The sequence below is a fragment of the Lagenorhynchus albirostris genome, chromosome 1, assembly GCF_949774975.1.
Source record: "Lagenorhynchus albirostris chromosome 1, mLagAlb1.1, whole genome shotgun sequence".
Taxonomy (NCBI): Eukaryota; Metazoa; Chordata; class Mammalia; order Artiodactyla; family Delphinidae; genus Lagenorhynchus; species Lagenorhynchus albirostris.
Window position 1 is genome coordinate 54735290 of NC_083095.1, and position 20204 is coordinate 54755493.

The 20204-nt window shown below is 35.4% G+C and overlaps 1 protein-coding gene across 1 annotated transcript in view; it reads right to left on the bottom strand.

Moving 5' to 3' along the window:
• The window catches only part of TOGARAM1 (TOG array regulator of axonemal microtubules 1), a 79995-nt gene that overhangs the window by 22156 nt on the left and 37635 nt on the right, over positions 1–20204 (bottom strand). The window contains exons 9-12 of the mRNA XM_060142955.1: positions 10263–10361; positions 8024–8196; positions 7394–7538; positions 3760–3913 (exon numbers count right to left, since the gene is read on the bottom strand). Of these exons, the coding sequence (XP_059998938.1) occupies positions 3760–3913; positions 7394–7538; positions 8024–8196; positions 10263–10361 (571 nt within the window). The remainder of the gene's footprint in view (positions 1–3759; positions 3914–7393; positions 7539–8023; positions 8197–10262; positions 10362–20204) is intronic.

Consider the following 20204-nt stretch of genomic DNA (forward strand, 5'->3'; position numbering starts at 1 on the left):
CTTAACACTGTCAACCACTACCAACCAACCTGATCTTCTTAACCTTTATAGAACACTACAAACAACTTCAGAATGCAGATTCTTTTCAAGTTCATGTGAAACATGCATCTGCATGGTTTTGACATCAGGGTATATTGGTTTCAAAGAATGAGATGCAAAGTATACCAGCCTCTTCAATGTTCTAAAAGTTTGTATAGAATTTCTTTCCTAAATGTTTGGTATAATTCACTAGTGAAACCATCCAAGCATGGAGTTTTCTTTGTGGGAAAGAAACTCAAATTCAATTTCCTCAATAGATATTGGGTTATATAGATTATCTACTTTTTGAGTGAGTTTTGGTAGATTCTGTCTTTCAAGGAATCTGTGCATTTCACTAAGTTGTCGAATTTATGGGCATAAAGCTGTTTATCATATTCCTTTATTATTTAATAGCTGTATGATCAGTAGTGATGTTCCTTCTCTCATTACTGATATATTCATCTGTTTCTTCTCTTTTTTCTTCATCAGTCTGACTAGAGGTTTATCAATTTTATTTATTTTCTCCAAGAGCCCGCTTTTGCTTTCATTTATATCCTCTATTGTTTGTTTTCTATTTCATTGATTTCCATCATGTTGTTTATTATTTTCTTTTTTTTTTTTTGCTTATTTTGGGCTTCATTTGCTCTTCTGTTTCAGTTTAAGATGAAAGCTGAGGTCACTGATATAATGTTTCATTCTTAATTTTATTAAGTTCAAAATATTTTCTAATTTCCCTTATGATTTCTTCTTACAGCCATGGGTGATTTATAAGTATGTTACTTAGTTTCCAAATATTTAGAGATTTTACAGGTATGTGTTCCTAACTTCTAATTTAATTCCACTGTGGTCAGAGAACAAAATTTGTATAATCTGAAACCTTTTAAATTACTTGTTTTATGTTCCAGAATATGGTCTTTCTTGGTAAATGTTCCTTGCAGACTTGAAAAGAATGTGAATTCTGTTGTTTTAGGTGGAGTGTTCTATAAAGGTCAGTCAGGTCAAGTTGAAAGTCTTCTATATCCTTACTAATTTTCTTTCTACTAGTTTTATCTATTAATGAGAGGATTGTTTGAGTTCCAACTATAACTGTGGAGTTGTTTATTTCTTTGCAGTTCTACCAGTTTTTGCTTAATGTATTTTGAAGCTCCATTATATGGTAATATAATTTATATAATATTATATTATATAATAAAATATGGTTCAGGATTGCCATGTCTTCTTGATGAATTAACTCCCTTATCAATATAAAATGGCCCTCTTTATTCGTGATGTGATAGAATTCTAAGATGGCACCTTGATTCCTGTCCCAGGTGTACATGCCATGAATAATACTCTCCCCTTGAGGGTGAATATGATGGGATATCACTTCTCTCAATCATGTTACATTATATAACAAAAGGGATTTTGCAAGTTGTCCTACAGCTCACCGATCCTCTGTTCATGTCTTTCTTCTAGTTTCTTTAACACATGGATTAGAATTATAACTATAGTTATAATGTCTTTGTCTACTAATTCTATCATCTATATCATTTTTGGATTAGTTTCAATTGCTTTCTTTTTTTCCTTTTCATTATGGGTTGTATTTTCCTGCTTCTTTGCATGCCTGGTAATTTTTTATTGGATGCCAGGCATTGTGAATTTTTATCTTAGATATTTTTGTATTCCTATAAATATTTCTGGGCTTCATTATGAGATATAGTTAAGTTACTTGGAAAGTCTGATCCTTTCAGGCCTTGCTTTTATGCTCTGTTTGGAGAAACAAAACTAGTCTTTAGCCTAGGGCTTATTCATTCCATAGATGAAGCAAAACTCTTCTGAGTATTCTACCCAATGCCATGTGAATTATAAGGTTTTCCACGCTGCCGGTGGGGAGAGAAAGTATTCTTGCCCTTGTATACATCCCAGGGAACATTCTTTGTAACTTCTATGAGTGGTCCTTGTTCTGGTTTCACAAGCATGCCTTGACCAAATACTCAGCTAAACATTTGAGAATAATCTTCTGAAGGTTCTTAGAGTTCTTTAAGGAACTGTATCCTCCTCTGGCATTCTGCCCTGTAAGCTCTAGCTATCTTGGCCTCCCCAAACTCCCAGCTCTATCTCTATCTCTGCTGGTATCTACATGGTTTTCCCCTCCCTAAGCTGTGTAGGAAGTTAGCAAGGGCTCACCTTTGTTTCTCAGGGATCACTGTCTTTCACTGCCTGGTTAACAATACTCTGAAAACCATTGTTTCATATATTTTGTATTATTTCTTTAGTTCTTTCTAATGTGAAGGCAAATCTAATGCCTGTTAATCTATCTTGGCAGGAAGTGGAATTTCAAGAGTTCTGTTTTGGCCATGTTAAATTTAAGATGTCTATTGGCATCCAAGTGGAAGTCAAGGAGGCAGTTCAATTACAAGTCCAGAGCTCAAGAAGATACCAGGGATTCAGATAAGCATTTATGAGAAATCAGAGTACGGATAGAATTTAAAGCTATTTAATTGAATGAGATCATTTAAGAAAGGGGTTGGCAAACTATGGCTCACAGACCAAATCTAGCCCCATCAGAGTTTACTTCTATAAGTAAAATTTTTATAAGTAAAGTTCACTGAAAGACAACCGTGCCCATTCGTTTTCATACTGTCTAAGGCTGATTTTGCACTATAACGGCAAAGTTGAGTAGCTGCAACAGAGACAAGTGGCCTGAAAAGCCTAAAATATTTTACTATCTGGCTCTTTATAGGGAAAGATTGCCAGCCTGGATCTATGGGATGAATGTAGATAGAGAACGCCAGTGGATTAAATTCTGGAGCACTCCTCAATTTTGAAATCAAACATTAAGTACTGAAGCAGGAAAAGAACCAAGAGTCTCAAATTTTTCCAGGGTGAAAAGAAAAAAAGTATATGAAGAAGGGAGTGTCAACTGTGTCAAATGATGCTGAGAGGCTAAGTATGATGAGGACTAATAAGTGACCAGTGTTTAGCAAATGGCCACTTCTGCAGTTTTAGTGAAGTGGCAGTCACAGTGGGGAGGGCTGAAAGCCAATCAAAGAAGGTTGAGAAGAGAACATGAGGTGAAAAAGCAGACACAATGAATTAGCCTTTTTGAGGACTTTTGCTAAAAAGGGGGGAGAAAAGAAATGTGAAAATGTGAAGAAGATGTGCAGTTTCGGAAGGAGTTTTAAAAACAGGAAATATTATAGCACATTTTTATGTTGATGAATATGAATCTAGAAAAGAAGCAAAACTGATGATGAGGTATAGGAGGTGGATGCAGAGAGAGATTGAAGATTGACTAGGGGAGGAAATGGGACAAGGGGAGCCAAGAGATGTTCCAGCTGAAGCAAGTGGAATGCCACTGTCTTTTTTTTCCCCTTGAGTTATTGGCTGGGTTGGCTGGGTGGCTGTTGTAGCTGTGGTAGGAACAGATAAGGATTTTCAGGATTTTTATAGGATATATTTCACAGAGAAACACTTGGAGAAATGATGAGATTTATACTTAATACCAAAAGGTTTGCATAATCCATAATAAAGCTAACTATGTCCTTATGGTATGTAAGTTATAATATAACAGGTAATACAGTGCTATTAGGACCAGAGTTCAGCTACATTAATAAGTTGGAAAAAACTCAGACTGCCTAAGAAGTAAAATAATCATTCCTAAGACTATTTTAATAGGAAATGTTTCAAGGTTTCTAAAAATAAACTTTCAGAAAACTTTTGGAACTCAGCTTAGTTTTAAGTTAAGGATGGTGAACTCACCAATCCTCATCAGCTAAAAGCCTCAGAGCTTCTGTCAGTGCTACTTCTGGTTTGGAAAATGGCCGTAGTTCTGATGAATCCATTATTTCTGGACTATGAGTGACAGAAGGCATCCTTTCTTTATACTGTGGAATGGCTCCAGGAGATGCTTCATCTAAAACAAAGAAACATACTAAATAAAGCATCGAATAACTCTGATACAAAGGGGTACAAATAATATTCTGACCATAGACTCTATGAATATTTCTTATAGAAACTAGTAACTATTAGTTTAGTCTCTAACAAAATTGTAATACCTGGATACCAAAGCTATTTAAAACTATACTTTTTATATACAAAATTATTAAATTACATTTACTGTAAGTATATAAGTGGTTTTGCAGTCATGAGTCATATAACAAAGTCTAGCTTTAAGAGCTAAAAGTCAGTAAGAAGCATATGATCCCATTTTGTAAAAACATGTGGATATATACCTGTTTCACTGTACAACCGATAACAGAAATGAAGCTTTGTGACAACTGTATATAAATTACCAATTTTTGCTATTGTTATTGAATTAATGGTATACTAAAAATCCTAAGACCATGTGTAGTAATGTGGTCGATGTTTCTTCCATAATCAAACATTTACTTTCCATTTTCTAGATGTAAGGCATTGGCCTAGATATTGGGGAAGCAAATCATCTGAGTGCTCAGGGTAATACCTTGAGGGCACTGCATAATGTAAGACACATGCAGTGAAGGTGTTAGAACAGAATAGACCAAAAAGATAAAATAGAATGTGTAATGGTTTTTGTAAATGGATAAAGGTTAGTTATTTTTTCATGTTAAGAGATAACTTTAAAAAGGTAATATTAAGCACTAGAAAATGACTATAATAAAAAGTATTTATCAACCATGCTGTTCTTAAGAAAATGTTAGATGAAACACATGAGATACACAAATATAAGAAATTACACTTGATGCTGTATATTAATTACATATTCAGATGCAATTAAAATCCAAAGGCAAGATATTAATGATATTAGTTAACACTTATTAAATACTTTGTGTTAGATGTTGTGATAAAGACTTTACAAACTTTACTACATTTAATTCTCTCAACAAAGGTGATGGATATTCTCATTATCTCTAATTTGCAACCGAGAGAAAATAACTGAGTTTTACAGAGGCTAAGAAATGTATTCAAGGTCTCAATGCTAATGAGTGGCAAAGGCAGGATTTTCATCTAGGTCTACTATCACCCTAGATTTTATACAAAGAGGTCTAAGACAGAATCCCTGCTTTCCAAACTTTATCACATACCCAATGAGAAGAGACATGCAAAAAGATGAATATGGTATTCTGGATTACTGTAGTGATAAACTTGTACCAGTTTTTGTTAGAGTAAATCACATACGAAGAAAATTATATGACAATTAATGAATATGATAAATAGACATCATTAATTTTTTTTGATGATTCAGATGCACCCTCATTAGGTTTCATATGTAAGACTGACATGTATTAAAAAAAAAACAACCCAAAACTCAACTTTGGAATTTTACAATCCAGAAAGAATAGCAAATAACAAAATAGCACTACTAACTGTCATTTACTGACATCTTGCCTGCATTGTGCTAAGTGCTTCACTTACATTATCCCATTTGATTCATTCAACAACCCTATGTGATGGTTACTATTATTCCTACATTACAGGTGAAGAAACTGTTGCTAAAGTTTTAAGGATTCCCTCTCTATATCTACTCCACCTCCATTCTCATGAGAGAATAATTCATTAGGAAGAGATGCAGATAAACACCAAGTTATCAACCTTGGGGTTATACCACTATTTCTACTGTTTTTACCTGAAAAAAGTGAAAAAAAACAAAACAAATACTACTCTGGAAAAGGAGGTGTACAGAGTATCAATCTAAAGCAGTGCTGCCCAAACTAAGGGTTTTTTGTTTAAACATCCCCTCCTGAAGCCTGCTACTTTTATAAAATACAATAAAAATGTTGTGGCAAGTCTCTAAAAGGTTACTCTCACTGTTTGTAGTTATCTTGTAAGCATATTCTTCTGTTCAAAATATAAGCATGATTTCAAGGAAGCACTCTCCTTATACTGCTTAGAAATAAAATCTGCAAAGCCTATATTATAGGCGAGAAAAATCACAAAATTAGTTGATGTCTCTAGCAAGAATGAATATGAAACAATTTATGATTTGCTACTCTTTGTATGATTTGCTACTATTTGTACTTCTATTCCTACTGTTAACTACTGACTTAGGTAAGAAGTTTTGTGGGTTTTTCTCCCCCTAGATTCTATGACAGTAATAATTAGTGAAACTATTTAAGAATGCTGAAAATAGGCTTAAATGTCACAAATGCCTAGATTTAACTGGTACTCAGGGCCGTGTTTAACCAGTAATTTTACAGGCTAACACCTCTCATCAGGCATACTCTCAATAATTACTAACTTTGAGGATACAGAATTTTTAAAACATTTTCTACACTTCCTGCATTATTAAAAGAAATACAAGCTAGGAAGAATTACAAACATTTATCTAGTTCAATTCTCTTTTATATTTATCTTTGGGAGAGGTTAAGTATGTTGTCTAAGATCACATTTATAAATTTACGTTTTCTATACTTCTTGGGTTTTTTGTTCACACCTAGACTTCAGACCCAACATCAATTTAAGAATGTTTGTTATAGTTTATACAGTTTATTCCTTAGAAAAAAAATAACAAAAATAATAAGCAGTAATTTTTAATGTTTATTATAGTTCACACAATTTTTCATTTCAATTTCTGATTTTCCTAGCTGTTGCTATACCTAAGACCTATTCAATATTTTTTAAAATAGCACAGGAAACATGGAGCTTAATCTTGACCAGGTATAGAACCTATTAAGTACTCAATGACTAGCTGAATAAATGATAAATGCAATGATTTTTTTAATCATGATCTAATAAACCAGCTTCACAATCTCAGTTACCTTAGCTATAAAATGGAATACTACCCTCAGTGAAACAAGAATATTTGCAGGGAACAAAGACGAGATCTTTGAGATAATCTGGGCCTTTCAGATAGTTTAGATATTTTACATGGCCAGAAAATAGAGGCCTGTTTTCAGGTCACAAAGCTAATTAAAAGGCAGAACTAATATTAAAGAAGCCAGGTCTGTCTACTGACTCCTACTGGTTTAGTGTTCTTTCCATCACAAAATGCATTGAACCACATGTGGTCTCTTCAACTTAAATAAGCATTTGTGACATTACTCCCTATATTTAAACATATCTTACCTGAATCTGAAAACACTAAAGATGGTGACCTTTTTAAACTGGCCTCTTTTTTTCAATGGAGGGCTGAAGGCAATGTTTTCTAAAGGAGAACTTTCATTTTTTTCATATTCCCACCTCATCCCCCAAAATATTTAAGTCTAGAAGGGAGAAAAACAATCAATTAGCTTCCTTTTTATAAGAAACAATACTTATTACAATAGTTAGAAGTAACTGGGTCTTTCAGATTTCAGTGTTGTAGTTCAACATATTCCACTATTAGCGATATATCAACCTCAGTTAAACTATAGTACATTAGTTTTAGAATATTACGAGTTAAATAAAACCACAGCAAATGTTAAATTCCACTTACTTTCAGATGCCATTTTCTCAGTTCCTGTATGTTTCATTCGTTCCCAAGGATTCTTCTCACAATCTTTAATGTCAAAAAGTTCTTTTTCCTCTTTTCTCTTTTGTCTCATCTTGTCATAAGTAGATTTTGAAATAGAAACTTTAATCTGCAGGAAAAAGTTGAAATATCCGAAATCATTCAGGGAGTCTGACATTTAAAATAACTATCTTCATCTTAGATAACTGTAAGTTATACAAAATAAACTATACATTTCTTAGTCCTTATTTCAGTAATTCTAAAACTGAATAGAATTACCTAGTGCTAATCTCCAAATAAATTTGTGCCTGAAGATACTAGTTTGTTACTCCCTGAGGATATCCTAGGAAATTGTTGAATATATACATACACATACATATATGTATATAAAGTACATGTAGAGCATAAAGTACACTAGATACTTTATGCCAGAATGACAGCATATTTGGTGGGAAAGGAGAATAACCTATCATTTAAATGATTAAAGTTCAGGAATTTCAATTACACTGAGATTTAAAAAAATTTAATCAAAACACTTTCACTACCCCAAATCTGATATACACAAAACAATGATGCATCATTAAATTTATCCTAATAATTAGTAAATAACCTTACATCTTTTTCATTTTCAACATCAACACATGATGGAATACTCTGTTGGACTGCTCTTCCATAAATCCCTGATGGTGGTTCAGTACTTTTAAGTGAAAACGTATCCCCATTTTCCACAGAAGATATCACTGATTGGCTGCAGGTTGCTGGTGCTGGGACTGGACTTCCAAATACCCCTGAAAGCAACCAACCATCAAACTGTCATTAAGTATTTATGTGATGTTACGCTGGACAGCAAAGTTTTAAGACAAGGCTCTTGTCTTCAAGAAGTATACGATATAGTTAATAAGAAAAACATGTTAAATAATCACAAAATATAAAAACACTCTAACAGGATGATAATATGAGGTACCACAAGATATTTCATGATAATATCAAATGAGAACACCGTATTGTAAGTTCTGAGTTCACAAGAAAGAACGGTTGGGTGAGCTGGGGGTTTAAGATGGTTTCAAAGAGCAAGGATTTGAGCTGGGATTAGAAGACACAAAGAATTTGGATAGACAAGTGAGGAAGGAGGGGAGGACATCCTATGAGATGGGATGCTCATAAGCAGAGCTGAACAAGTAGAAAGCATGTATGTGGAGTGAATAAGTTTGGCTGGGCACAAGGCAAATAGAGGAAAAACAGAAAATAAGTTTACAAGGGTAGGTTGGAGCCAATCTGAGGAGGGACTTATTTTTTATTATATATTTCTTTTTAAATTTTATTTATTTATTTTTGTCTGCGTTGGGTCTTTGTTGCTGCGTGTGGTCTTTCTCTAGTTGCGGCGAGCAGGGGCTACTCTTTTTTTTTTTTTTAAAGAAGATGTTGGGGGTAGGAGTTTATTAATTTATTTTATTTATTTTTGCTGTGTTGCGTCTTCGTTTCTGTGCGAGGGCTTTCTCTAGTTGTGGCAAGCGGGGGCCACTCTTCATCGTGGTGTGCGGGCCTCTCACTATCGCGGCCTCTCTTGTTGCGGAGCACAGGCTCCAGACACACAGGCTCAGTAGTTGTGGCCCATGGGCCTAGATGCTCCGTGGCATGTGAGATCCTCCCAGACCAGGGCTTGAACCCGTGTCCCCTGCATTAGCAGGCAGATTCTCAACCACTGCACCACCAGGGAAGCCCAAGCGGGGCCTACTCTTCGTTGCAGTGTGTGAGCTTCTCATTGCAGTGGCTTCTTTTGCTGCAAAGCACAGGCTCTAGGCATGCGGACTTCAGTAGTTGTGGCACATGGGCTCAGTAGTTGTGGCTCGTGGGCTCTAGAGCGCAAGCTCAGTAGTTGTGGCGCATGGGCTTAGTTGCTCTGCAGCATGTGGGATCTTCCCGGACCAGGGCTTGAACCCATGTCCCCTGCGTTGGCAGGTGGATTCTTAACGTGATTTTAACCACTGTGCCACCAGGGAAGCCCTGAGGAGGGTCTTAAATTAACTTAATAAGACTCTATCAAGCAAAGAAGTTAGGAAAGCTTTCTGAGCATTTCACTCTATTTACCAAAAATAAGATGTACACCCTCAATGTCTATCATCATATTCTAGTTTCTCAACTAGAATTGAAATTAAAATTAAACTAAAATTAAATTGAAATTTAAATTAAATTTTAACTTAAATTAATTTTAATTTAATTAAAAAATAAAATTTAATTAAAAAATTAAAAAGGAATCTAGCTGGGTTGTGTTAATGAACTTGATGGGGAAATCCTTTCACAATGTATATGGATATCAAATCATCACACTGTACACTTTAAATATCTTACAATTTTATTTGTCAATTATACCTCAATAAAGTTGGGGGGAAAAAAACGCTAGTTTTAAAGGATATTTGCAAATATGTTGTTCAAAGGTTTCCTAACTCCCCTAAAATATATAAGAGATATTAATTAAGATTTGTCTAGTCTTTGCATGGGAGACAATACAATTATATTAATTTATATTGATGACAAAGTCGATCAATAAGGACTACTATTTGAATTTAAACTGTGGTAAAATGGTCTAAGCTATCCTAAAAGTGTCTTAGAAGTACCTAAACTCCACCTGTCACATAATACATCTCTGAAAATTACTGACATGAATTTACTGTTGTTTCATTAGAGAAGAGAAATGTCATGTTATGTATTCACTTTTAATTCTTTCAATTTAACGATTTTTTAAAAAGAAAGTTCTATTCAACACCTGAATCACACTCTTCTCTATTCTTTATTGATATGCTTTGCTTATACGTGAAGAACATATTCAATTAAAAGCTAAAAAACTTTGAAATACCTTTTCCAACAACTACTACTGAGTCTTCTGATAAGGTATTTGTAGACATGAAGTCAAAACTGGAAATTTGGTGGAAATTTGATGATGACCCTGTAAATCCTAAAGAAACAAAAAAACCCACATTAAAAAATACATATTTATATAGTATTTCAGGATATCATAACATGATCTTTTAAAACTGAAAACTAACTTCATACAAAGAATTTACAATTTATATATTTATGCATATTCATTAACTCAATAAATAAATATTTATTTATTTATTTATTGTTTTTGCGGTACGCAGGCCTCTCACTGTTGTGAACTCTCCCGTTGCGGAGCACAGGCTCCAGACACGCAGGCTCAGCGGCCATGGCTCACGGGCCCAGCCACTCCGCGGCATGTGGGATCTTCCCGGACCAGGGCACGAACCTGTGTCCCCTGCATCGGCAGGCAGACTCTCAACCACTGCGCCACCAGGGAAGCCCAACTCAATAAATATTTATAATTAGAATATCTGGTTTGTCCATTGTATATTCTTGCCTCCTTTGTCATAGATTAATTGACTGTAGGTGCATGGGTTTATTTCTGAGCTCTCTATTCTGTTCCATTGATCTATATGTCTGTTTTTGTGCAAATACCACGCTGTTTTGTTTACTGTAGTGCTGCAGTATTGTTTGAAGTCTCAAAGGGATATGCCTCCATCTTTATTCTTTTTTCCTCAGGACTGCTTTGGCAATTCTGGGTGTTTTGTGATTCCATATAAATTTTAGTATTATTGTTCTAGTTCTGTGAAAAATGCCATGCGTATTTTGATAGGGATCACATTATATCTGTATAGTTTGCTTTGGGTAGTATTAACTTTTAAACATTAACTCTTCCAATCCAAGAGCACGGGATAGCTTTCCATTTCTTAAAATCATCATCAATTTCCTTTATCAATGTTTTGGAGTCTTCAGCATATAGGTTTTTCACTCATTTCATTTCATTTCTTCATTTTGCCACACCATGAGGCATGTGGGATATTAGTTCCCCCCCAGTGATCGAACTCATGCCCCCTGCATTGGGAGTGCGGAGTCTTAACCACTGAACCACCAGGGAAGTCCAGTATTTTTTTTTTTGACGTGATTTTAAATGGGATTTTTTTTAACCTCTTTCTGATATTTCATTGTTACTGTAAAAAAATGTAACAGATTTCTGTATATTAATCTTGTATCCTGCTACCTTGCTGAATTCATCTATTAGTTCTAATAATTTTTGTGTGGAGTCTTTAGGGGTCCCTATATAGAGTATCATGTCATCTGCCAATAGGGACAGTTTTACCACCTCCCTTCTGATTTGGATACCTTTTGTTTCTTTTTCTTGTCTGAATGCTTCCAATACTATGCTCAATAGAAGTGGTGAGAGCAGGTATCCTTGTCTTGTTCCTGAATTTAGTGGGAAGGCTTTTAGCTTTTCACCATTGAGTATTATGTTGGCTGTGGGTTTGCTGTAAATGGCTTTTGAGATATGTTCCCTCTATACCCACTTGGGTGAGAGTTTTTACCATGGATGGATGCTGAATTTTATCAAATACTTTTTCTGCATCTATTGCGATGATCATATGGCTTCCTGTTGATGTAGTATTGATATATCACATTGATTGATTTATTATGATGAACCATCCTTGTGACCCTAAAATGAATCCAACTTGATCGTGATGTATGATCCTTTTTACGTATTGTTGGATTCAGTTTGCTAATATTTTGGAAAGTTTTCTTTTTTGATTGATTGATTGATTTGGCTGCATTGGGTCTTAGTTGTGGCACACAGGATCTTTGCTGCGGCACATGGGATCTTTCATTGCAGCACGCAGGCTCTAGAGTGTGCAGGCTCAGTAGCTGCGGCACAAAGGTTCTCTAGTTGTGGCGCATGGGCTCCAGAGTGCGCGGGCTCAGTAGTTGCAGCAAGCAGGCTCTCCAGTTGTGGCTCATGGGCTCTAGAGCGTGTGGGCTCAGTAGCTGTGGCGCACGGGCTTAGCTGCCCCATGGCATGTGGGATCTTAGTTCCCCCAGGGATCGAACCCACGTCCCCTGCATTAGAAGGTGGATTCTTAACCACTGGACCAAATCAAAACATATTTGCTAATATTTTGTTGAGGATTTGTACATCTATGTTTATGAAACATATTGATCTGTAATTTTCTTTTCTTAATGTCTTTGTCTGGTTTTGGTATCAGGGTGACAGTGGCTTCATAGAATGAATTAGGGAGTGTTCCCTCCTCTTCAATCTTTTGGAATAGTTTGAGAAGGATAGGTGTAAGGTCTTGTATGTTTGGTAGAATTTCCCAGTGAAGCTGTCTGGTCTGAGATTTTTGCTTGCAGAGAGCTTTTTAAATTACAGATTCTATTTCACTTCTAGTGATCAGTCTGTTCAAAATATGTTTCTTCCTGACTAAATTTTGGCAGGCTGTATATTTCTAAAAATTTGTCCAATTTGTTGGCATATAACTCTTCATAGTATTCTCATGAGTTTTTGTATTTCTGTGGTATCAGTTGTTATTTCTCTTTACCTTCTTATGTTTTTTCGGGGTCCTCTCTCTTTTCTTCTTGGTGAGCCTGGCTAGAGGTTTGTCAATTTTGTTTATCTTAAAAACAAACAAAAAAAACAGCTCTTGGTTTTATTGATCTTTTTATTTTTTTTGATCTCTATTTATTTCCTCTCTGATATTTATTTATTTCCTTCCTTCTGCTGGCTTTGGGTTTTGTTTGTCCTTCTTCTTCTAGTTCTTTTAGGTGGTAGGTTAGGTTACTTGAGATTTTTCTTGTTTCTTGAGGAATGTCTGTATCGCTATAAACTTCCCTCTTAGAAATGCTTTTGCTACAACCCATAGATTTTGTAAAGTTGTATTTTCATTGTCACTTGTCTTGAGGTATTTTCTGATTTCCTCCTTGGTTTCATCGTTTACCCACTGGTTTTTTACTTCCATGTTGCTTAGTATCCATGTGATGGGTTTTTTTCTTATTTTTCTTTCTGTGGCTGATTTCTACAGTTTCATACCATTGTGGTTAGAAAAGATGCTTGAAATAATTTCTATCCTCCTAAATTTGTTGAGGCTTGTTTGGTGACCTAGTATGTCATCTATTGCAGAGAACGTTCCATGGGCACTTGAAAAGAATGTGTATTCTGGGTTTTATCAATGTAGTGTTCTATAGATATCAATTAAGTCCAACTGGTCTATTGCATCACTTAGGATCTCTGTTCCCTTATTGACTTTCTGTCTGGAAATCTGTCCATTGATCTCAGTGGGGTGTTAAAGTCTCCTAGTATTATTGTATTCCTGTCAGTTTCTCTCTTCATGTCTGTTAGTATTTGTTTTATATAGTGTATTTAGGTACTCCTATACTGAGTACATATATGTTAATGAGAGTAATATCCTCTTCTTGTATTGATCCTTTTATCATGATATAATGTCCTTCTTTGTCTTTCTTTATGAACTTTGTTTTAAAGTCTATTTTGTCTTTAGAAAATGGACTTGAGGACATGGGGTGGGAGGGCAAACCTGGGGTGAAGTGAGAATAGCATCGACATACATACACTACTGAATGTAAAATAGTTGGCTGGTGGGAAGCAGCAGCATAGCACAGGGAGATGAGCTCGGTGTTATGCGATGATCTAGAGGGGTGGGTTAGGGAGGATGGGAGGGAGGCTCATGAGGGAGGGGATATGGGGACATGTGTATGCATATGGCTGATTTGCTTTGTTGTGCAACAAAAACTAACACAGTATTGTGAAGCAATTATACTCCAACAAAGATTTATTAAAAAAGAAAAAAAAAGTCTATTGTGTCTGATATGAGTATTGCTACTCCCACTTTCTTGTTATTTCCATCTGCATAAAATATCATTTTCCATCCCCTCACTTTCAATCTTTATGTGTTCTTTGCTCTAACGTGAGTCTCTTGTAGGCAGCATATTGTAGGTTCTTGTGTTTTTATCCAATCTGCCATTCAGTGTCTTTTTTGCGGTACGCAGGCCTCTCACTGTTGTGGCCTCTCCTGTTGCAGAGCACGGGCTCCGGATGCGCAGGCTCAGCAGCCATGGCTCACAGGCCCAGCCGCTCCGCGGCATGCGGGATCTTCCCGGACTGGCGAACGAACCCGTGTCCCCTGCATCGGCAGGCGGACTCTCAACCACTGTGCCACCAGGGAAGCCCCCATTCAGTGTCTTTTGATTGGAGTATTTAGTCCATTGATATTTAAAGTGATTATTAATAGGTATGTACTTATTGCCATTTTAAACCTTGTTTCCCAGTTGATTCTGTAGTTCTTCTTTGTTCATTTCTTCCTTTTGTTTTCCCTTTTGTGGTTTGATGATTGTGTATTATGTTGGAGTTCCTTTCTTTTTGGTTTTTGTGAATCTATGTATGTTTTTGATTTGTGTGATAAACTTGCTGGGTAGAGTATCCTAGGTTGTAGGTTTTTCCCTTTCAGGACTTTGAATATATCATGCCACTCCCTTGTGGACTGCAAAGTTTCTGCAGAGAAATTAGCTGATAGCCTTATGGAGGTTCCCTTGTAACTGACTCTTTGACTCTTTGTTTTTCTCTTGCTGTCTTTAGAATCTTCTCCTTAACTTTTTCCATGTTAATTATATGTCTTGGTGTGGGTGTTTGGGTTCATCTTGTTTGGGACCCTCTGTGTTTCCTGTACCTGGATATCTGTTTCCTTCTCTATGTTTGAGAATTTCTCAGCCTCTTCAGCAAGTGGTGTTGGAAAAGCTGGACAGCTACATGTAAATTAATGAAATTAGAACACTACCTCACACCATATTCAAAAATAAACCCATAAAGACCTAAACGTAAGACATGACACCATAAAACTTCTAGAACAGTACACAGGCAAAACATTCTCAAACATAAATTGTACTAATGTTTTCTTAGATCAGTCTCCCAAGGCAAAAGAAATAAAAGCAAAAATAAACAAATGGGACCTAATCAAACTTAAAAGCTTTTGCATAGCAAAGGAAACCATAAACAAGATGAAAAGACAGCCTAGGGAATCAGAGGAAATATTTGCAATTGATGTGACCAACAAGGGTTAATATCCAAAATATACAAATAGCTCATAAAATTCAGTATCAGAAAAACAAACTCAAAAAATGGGCAGAAGACCTAAACAGACATGTCTCCAAAGTAGACGTACAGATGGCCAATGGGCACATGAAAAGATGCTCAATATTGCTAAGTATTAGAGAAATGCAAATCAAAATCACAACGAGGTACCGGTCAAAATGGCTACTATCAAAAAGTCTACAAGTAATAAATACTGGAGAGGAGGTGGAGAAAAGAGAACACTTGTACATTGTTGGTGGGACTGTAAATTGGTGCAACCATTATGGAAAACACTATTACATGATCCAGCAATTCCACTCCTGGGTATATATCCAGAAAAAAATGAAAACACTACTTTGAAAAGATACATGCACCCTAATGTTCACAGCAGCACTATTTACAATAGTCAAGACATGGAAAAAACACAAGTGCCCATCAACAGATGACTGGTTTAAGAAGATGTGATGTATATGTATATATTATATATATATATGTATACATACATACATATATACACATACACAATGGAATATTACTCAGCCATAAAAAAGAATGAAATATTGCCATTTGCAGCAACATGGATTGATCCAGAGAATATCATACTAAGTAAGTCAGAAAGAGAAAAACAAATATTATATGCTATCACTATATGTGGAATATAAAAAATAATATAAATGAATCCATATACAAATCAGAAACAGACTCACAGACATAGAAAACAAACTTCTGGTTACCAAATAGAAATGGGAGGGAAGGGAGGAATAAACTAGGAGTATGGGATTAACATACACACACTACTATACATAAAATAGATAAGCAACAAGGATTTACTTTATAGTACAGGGAACTATATTCAATATCTTGTAATAACCTATAATGGAAAATAATCTGAAAAATATATATATAATTGAATCACTTTGCTATATATGTAAAACTAATACAATATTGTAAATCAACTATATTTCAATTAAAAAAAGAAACCTAGTTCAGACTAGGCACTAGAGAGAAAAGAAACCTTGAAACACTTAAGGAGTTTATACATGCCAAGGTTAAGAGTGGGAAAGATGGCACTTCCCTGGTGGTGCAGTGGTTAAGAATCCTCCTGCCAATGCAGGGGCCATGGGTTTGAGCCCTGGTCCAGGAAGATCCCACATGCCACAGAGCAACTAAGCCCGTGTGCCACAACTACGGAGGCTGTGCTCTAGAGTCTGCGAGCCACAGCTACTGAGCCCACGTGCCACGATTACTGAAGCCTGCATGCCTAGAGCTCATGCTCTGCAACAAGAGAAGCCACTGCAATGAGAAGCCCATGCACCGCAACGAAGAGTAGTCCCCACTTGCCACAACTAGAGAAAGCCCAAGCGCAACAATGTAGACCTGACACAGTCAAAAAAAGAGAGTGGAAAAGATATACAAGAAAATAATCAGCACATGATAATCAACCAACAAAAGGATAACTTTGAAGGAAAGCGTCTAACCCCCAGGAACAGATCAAGTCAATTTTACAGCAATCTGTACTTTCCTAGGTTAACTTCTAGCTCAATTTGTGATTATTTAATTATCCTCTCTCCTACTAGACTGTAAGCTCTATGGGAATAGCATCTATGTCTAGTTTTGATTATCATTCTTTTCCAGAGACCGTTAGTACAGTGCTTGGCACATAGTAGGTGCTCAATAAATGTTAGATGAATGTTATAAGGCAGAAAAAATGGAAAGCAAAATATAATTAATTTAGGGTCAACTGACAGAAACATCAGGTAGCCCCAAAAAGTGTTTGGTGACAAAGAGAAACAAATCTCAGTAAATGGAACAATTTGCTCCACAATAGTTCACAAACATAAAATCTATACATAAACTATTAAGAGATGATTGATAATTAGACAAATCTCATGAGGAAACACATAAAAAACATATTTAAGTAGCTTAATTTCATTTATAAGAGAGGCTGACATAACACCATTTTTTGGTTGTTTTTATTTTTACCTTAACAAAACAAAGCTTTTTTTTTCAATCATATAATATTCGTTCTTGAAACAGGGGAGAGGTTCTGCTCCATATAATCCTTACTCAAGGACCAGGGTTCATCACCTAGAACGTCAGAATCATAGTGGCAGGAGGAAGATGGAAAAAGAGAATCATGAACCTGTTCTAAAGCCCTTCTACCCACATGTCACTTCTGATTACGTTTCATTGGTTAAAGAAACTCATGTGATCATCTAACTGCAAAGGGTCAGAGAAGTGTATTCCTGCTGATTAGCCAAAAGGAGAACTGGAAATAATTAATGAGCAGCGATCATAACATCATTTTTAATGTTACTTTTACTTTTTACCCTACAGTTTCTTCTAAGCAAAGAATTACTGAAAGAAATATTGCTCAAATCTCAATTCTAACATATAAAGAAAAAATATGCTTAAAAGATTTTTTGCGTATGAACTATCCTTACATAATCTTTTTTTGTTGTTATTTCTGTCCCATTCATTCAAACAGAGAAAGAGAAAATATTAACTCATGGAATCTAGTTTGCTAACACTCCAAGCATCCATCTTAATCACTTTCTCAAATCATTAATTAGGGCTCCAGGTTAATATGCTAGAAAATGGGCAGGTTCAAAGGGACAACCAGCAGAGAAAAGGAAGAAGAGGTGGTTCTGAGAGCTAATCCTAAAAAAGTCTGAAGTTTCTTGTAAAAGGAATCCATTCACATTTGCCACTCATTGCCAATATTTCTTTTGGAAGTTTTTTTTATTCCTTTTAGCACTGCACTCAGTATTTACTTTAACCTGATTATTTGAGGATGCAAGTTTTGTCTGATTGTGCCCAAGGCCACACTATTAGTTTTGGTTGGCTCATCACCACTCCATTCATTTAACATGTGGCATGAACACCATTATATACAAAGCATAATAGGGATATAAAGATGACAGTATCTTAACTTTATCTTATACTACTCCAGACCAGAAACATGGGGAAAGCTTCCTAAAGAAATGGCTTTTAGCCATATTCAAAAAACAGACATGATCTGGACACATTAAGATTAGGAAAGGGCATCAATGAAGACTGTACATACAAACCAAGAAAACTTCTAGTATTAAGAATTCTAGAGCATTGGGCATGAAAAGAAGTATAGTGAGAGGTAATTCAAGAAAGGTAAGCTGAGGCAAGATTATTAAGGGTCTTAAAAATTATGCTACAGAGTAGGAAATTTATTCTGTGAAAACCACTCAAGGCTTTGAGTATGGAAGAGATGATGACTGTACCTTAGAAAGATAATTCTGCAAGAGTATGTAGCCTTAATTTAAAAGAACTGAAAATAAGTGATAAAATGTCTTATCACAAGGCTACTGTAATTATCCAGGGAAGAAGTAATGAAAGCCCAAATTAAACTGAAAAGAATTGGTAAGATTGGTCACTGCCTGAACTTGGAGGATAAGGAGAAGTAGAAAAGATGACTGTAAAGTTTTAAGTCTCCGTAACTGGGAAAATGGTAATGCTGCTAATAAAAATAGATAAAAAAGGAAGAGGAGCAGGTCCAGAAAGGAAGGTAAGTTTGGTCTTGAACATATTTATTCTTGTTGGCCGGATGGACCTAGTATATGTTTGGTTTAGAGTTGGAAGTGTGAGTGTGAAGTAATTTTCTGGAATAGAATTAACTATTGATCAAAGATACAAATATTTTTAATGAGTCTGTTGTCCAAAACAAAAAAAGCCACTGGCAGTAAATGAACATATTCAGCAATTATTTAAAAACAATTAAATTATATTACCTTTAGGAAGAAAAGTATTTTTACATTTGATTTTTTTATATAAGAAATAAAATATGTAAGTAAATATGAAAAAACCCTGTCATTCTCTTTTGTAAAAACAATGGACAAATGATCTCTTGTAAAAAGAACAGATACTATGAATTATATTAAGGATTAAATTTTAAGAAATTTACCAAAAAAACAAAAACAACAACAACAAAACACAAAAGGTTTCTAATCAAGTTCCCTCTTACTGAATTTGTGTTAGCTCCACAAAAAATATACATGTCTAAAATGCCTGATTACCTGCACATGTATGACTTAAGGTGACCAGAAACAAGAGAAGTTGACCTTACGATAACCAAGATTGCTACACACAAAAAAATGACAGCTCCTTACCTTTACTGATAGGTCACAATGCTTAAATACAGGTGACTTCTATTTACTCTATTGAAATATTTATACCATTCAAAATCACTCCCTCTTTGTTTTTTGACCCACCTCCTAGAATAACAAAACTAAAAGCAAAAATAAACAAATGGGACCTAATGAAACTTAAAAGCTTTTGCACAGCAAAGAAAACCATAAACGAGACGAAAAGACAACCCTCAGAAGGGGAGAAAATATTTGCAAATGAAGCAACTGACAATGGATTAATCTCAAAAAATATACAAAGAGCTCATGCAGCTCAATATCAAAAAAACAATAAATGCTGGAGAAGGTGTGGAGAAAAGGGAACCCCTTGCACTGTTGGTGGGAATGTAAATTGATACAGCCACAATGGAGAACAGTATGGAGGTTCCTTAAAAAGCTAAAAATAGAGCTACCATATGATCCAGCAATCTCACTCCTGGACATATATCTGGAGAAAACTATAACTCGAAAAGACACATGCACCCCAATGTTCACTGCAGCATTATTTACAATAGCCAGGACATGGAAGCAACCTAAATGTCCATTGACAGACGAATGGATAAAGAAGATGCGGTATATATATACAATGGAATATACTCAGCCATAAAAAAGGAACGAAATTGAGTTATCTGCAGTGAGGTGGATGGACCTAGAGTCTGTCATACGGAGTGAAGTAAGTCAGAAAGAGAAAAACAAATACCATATATTAATGCAT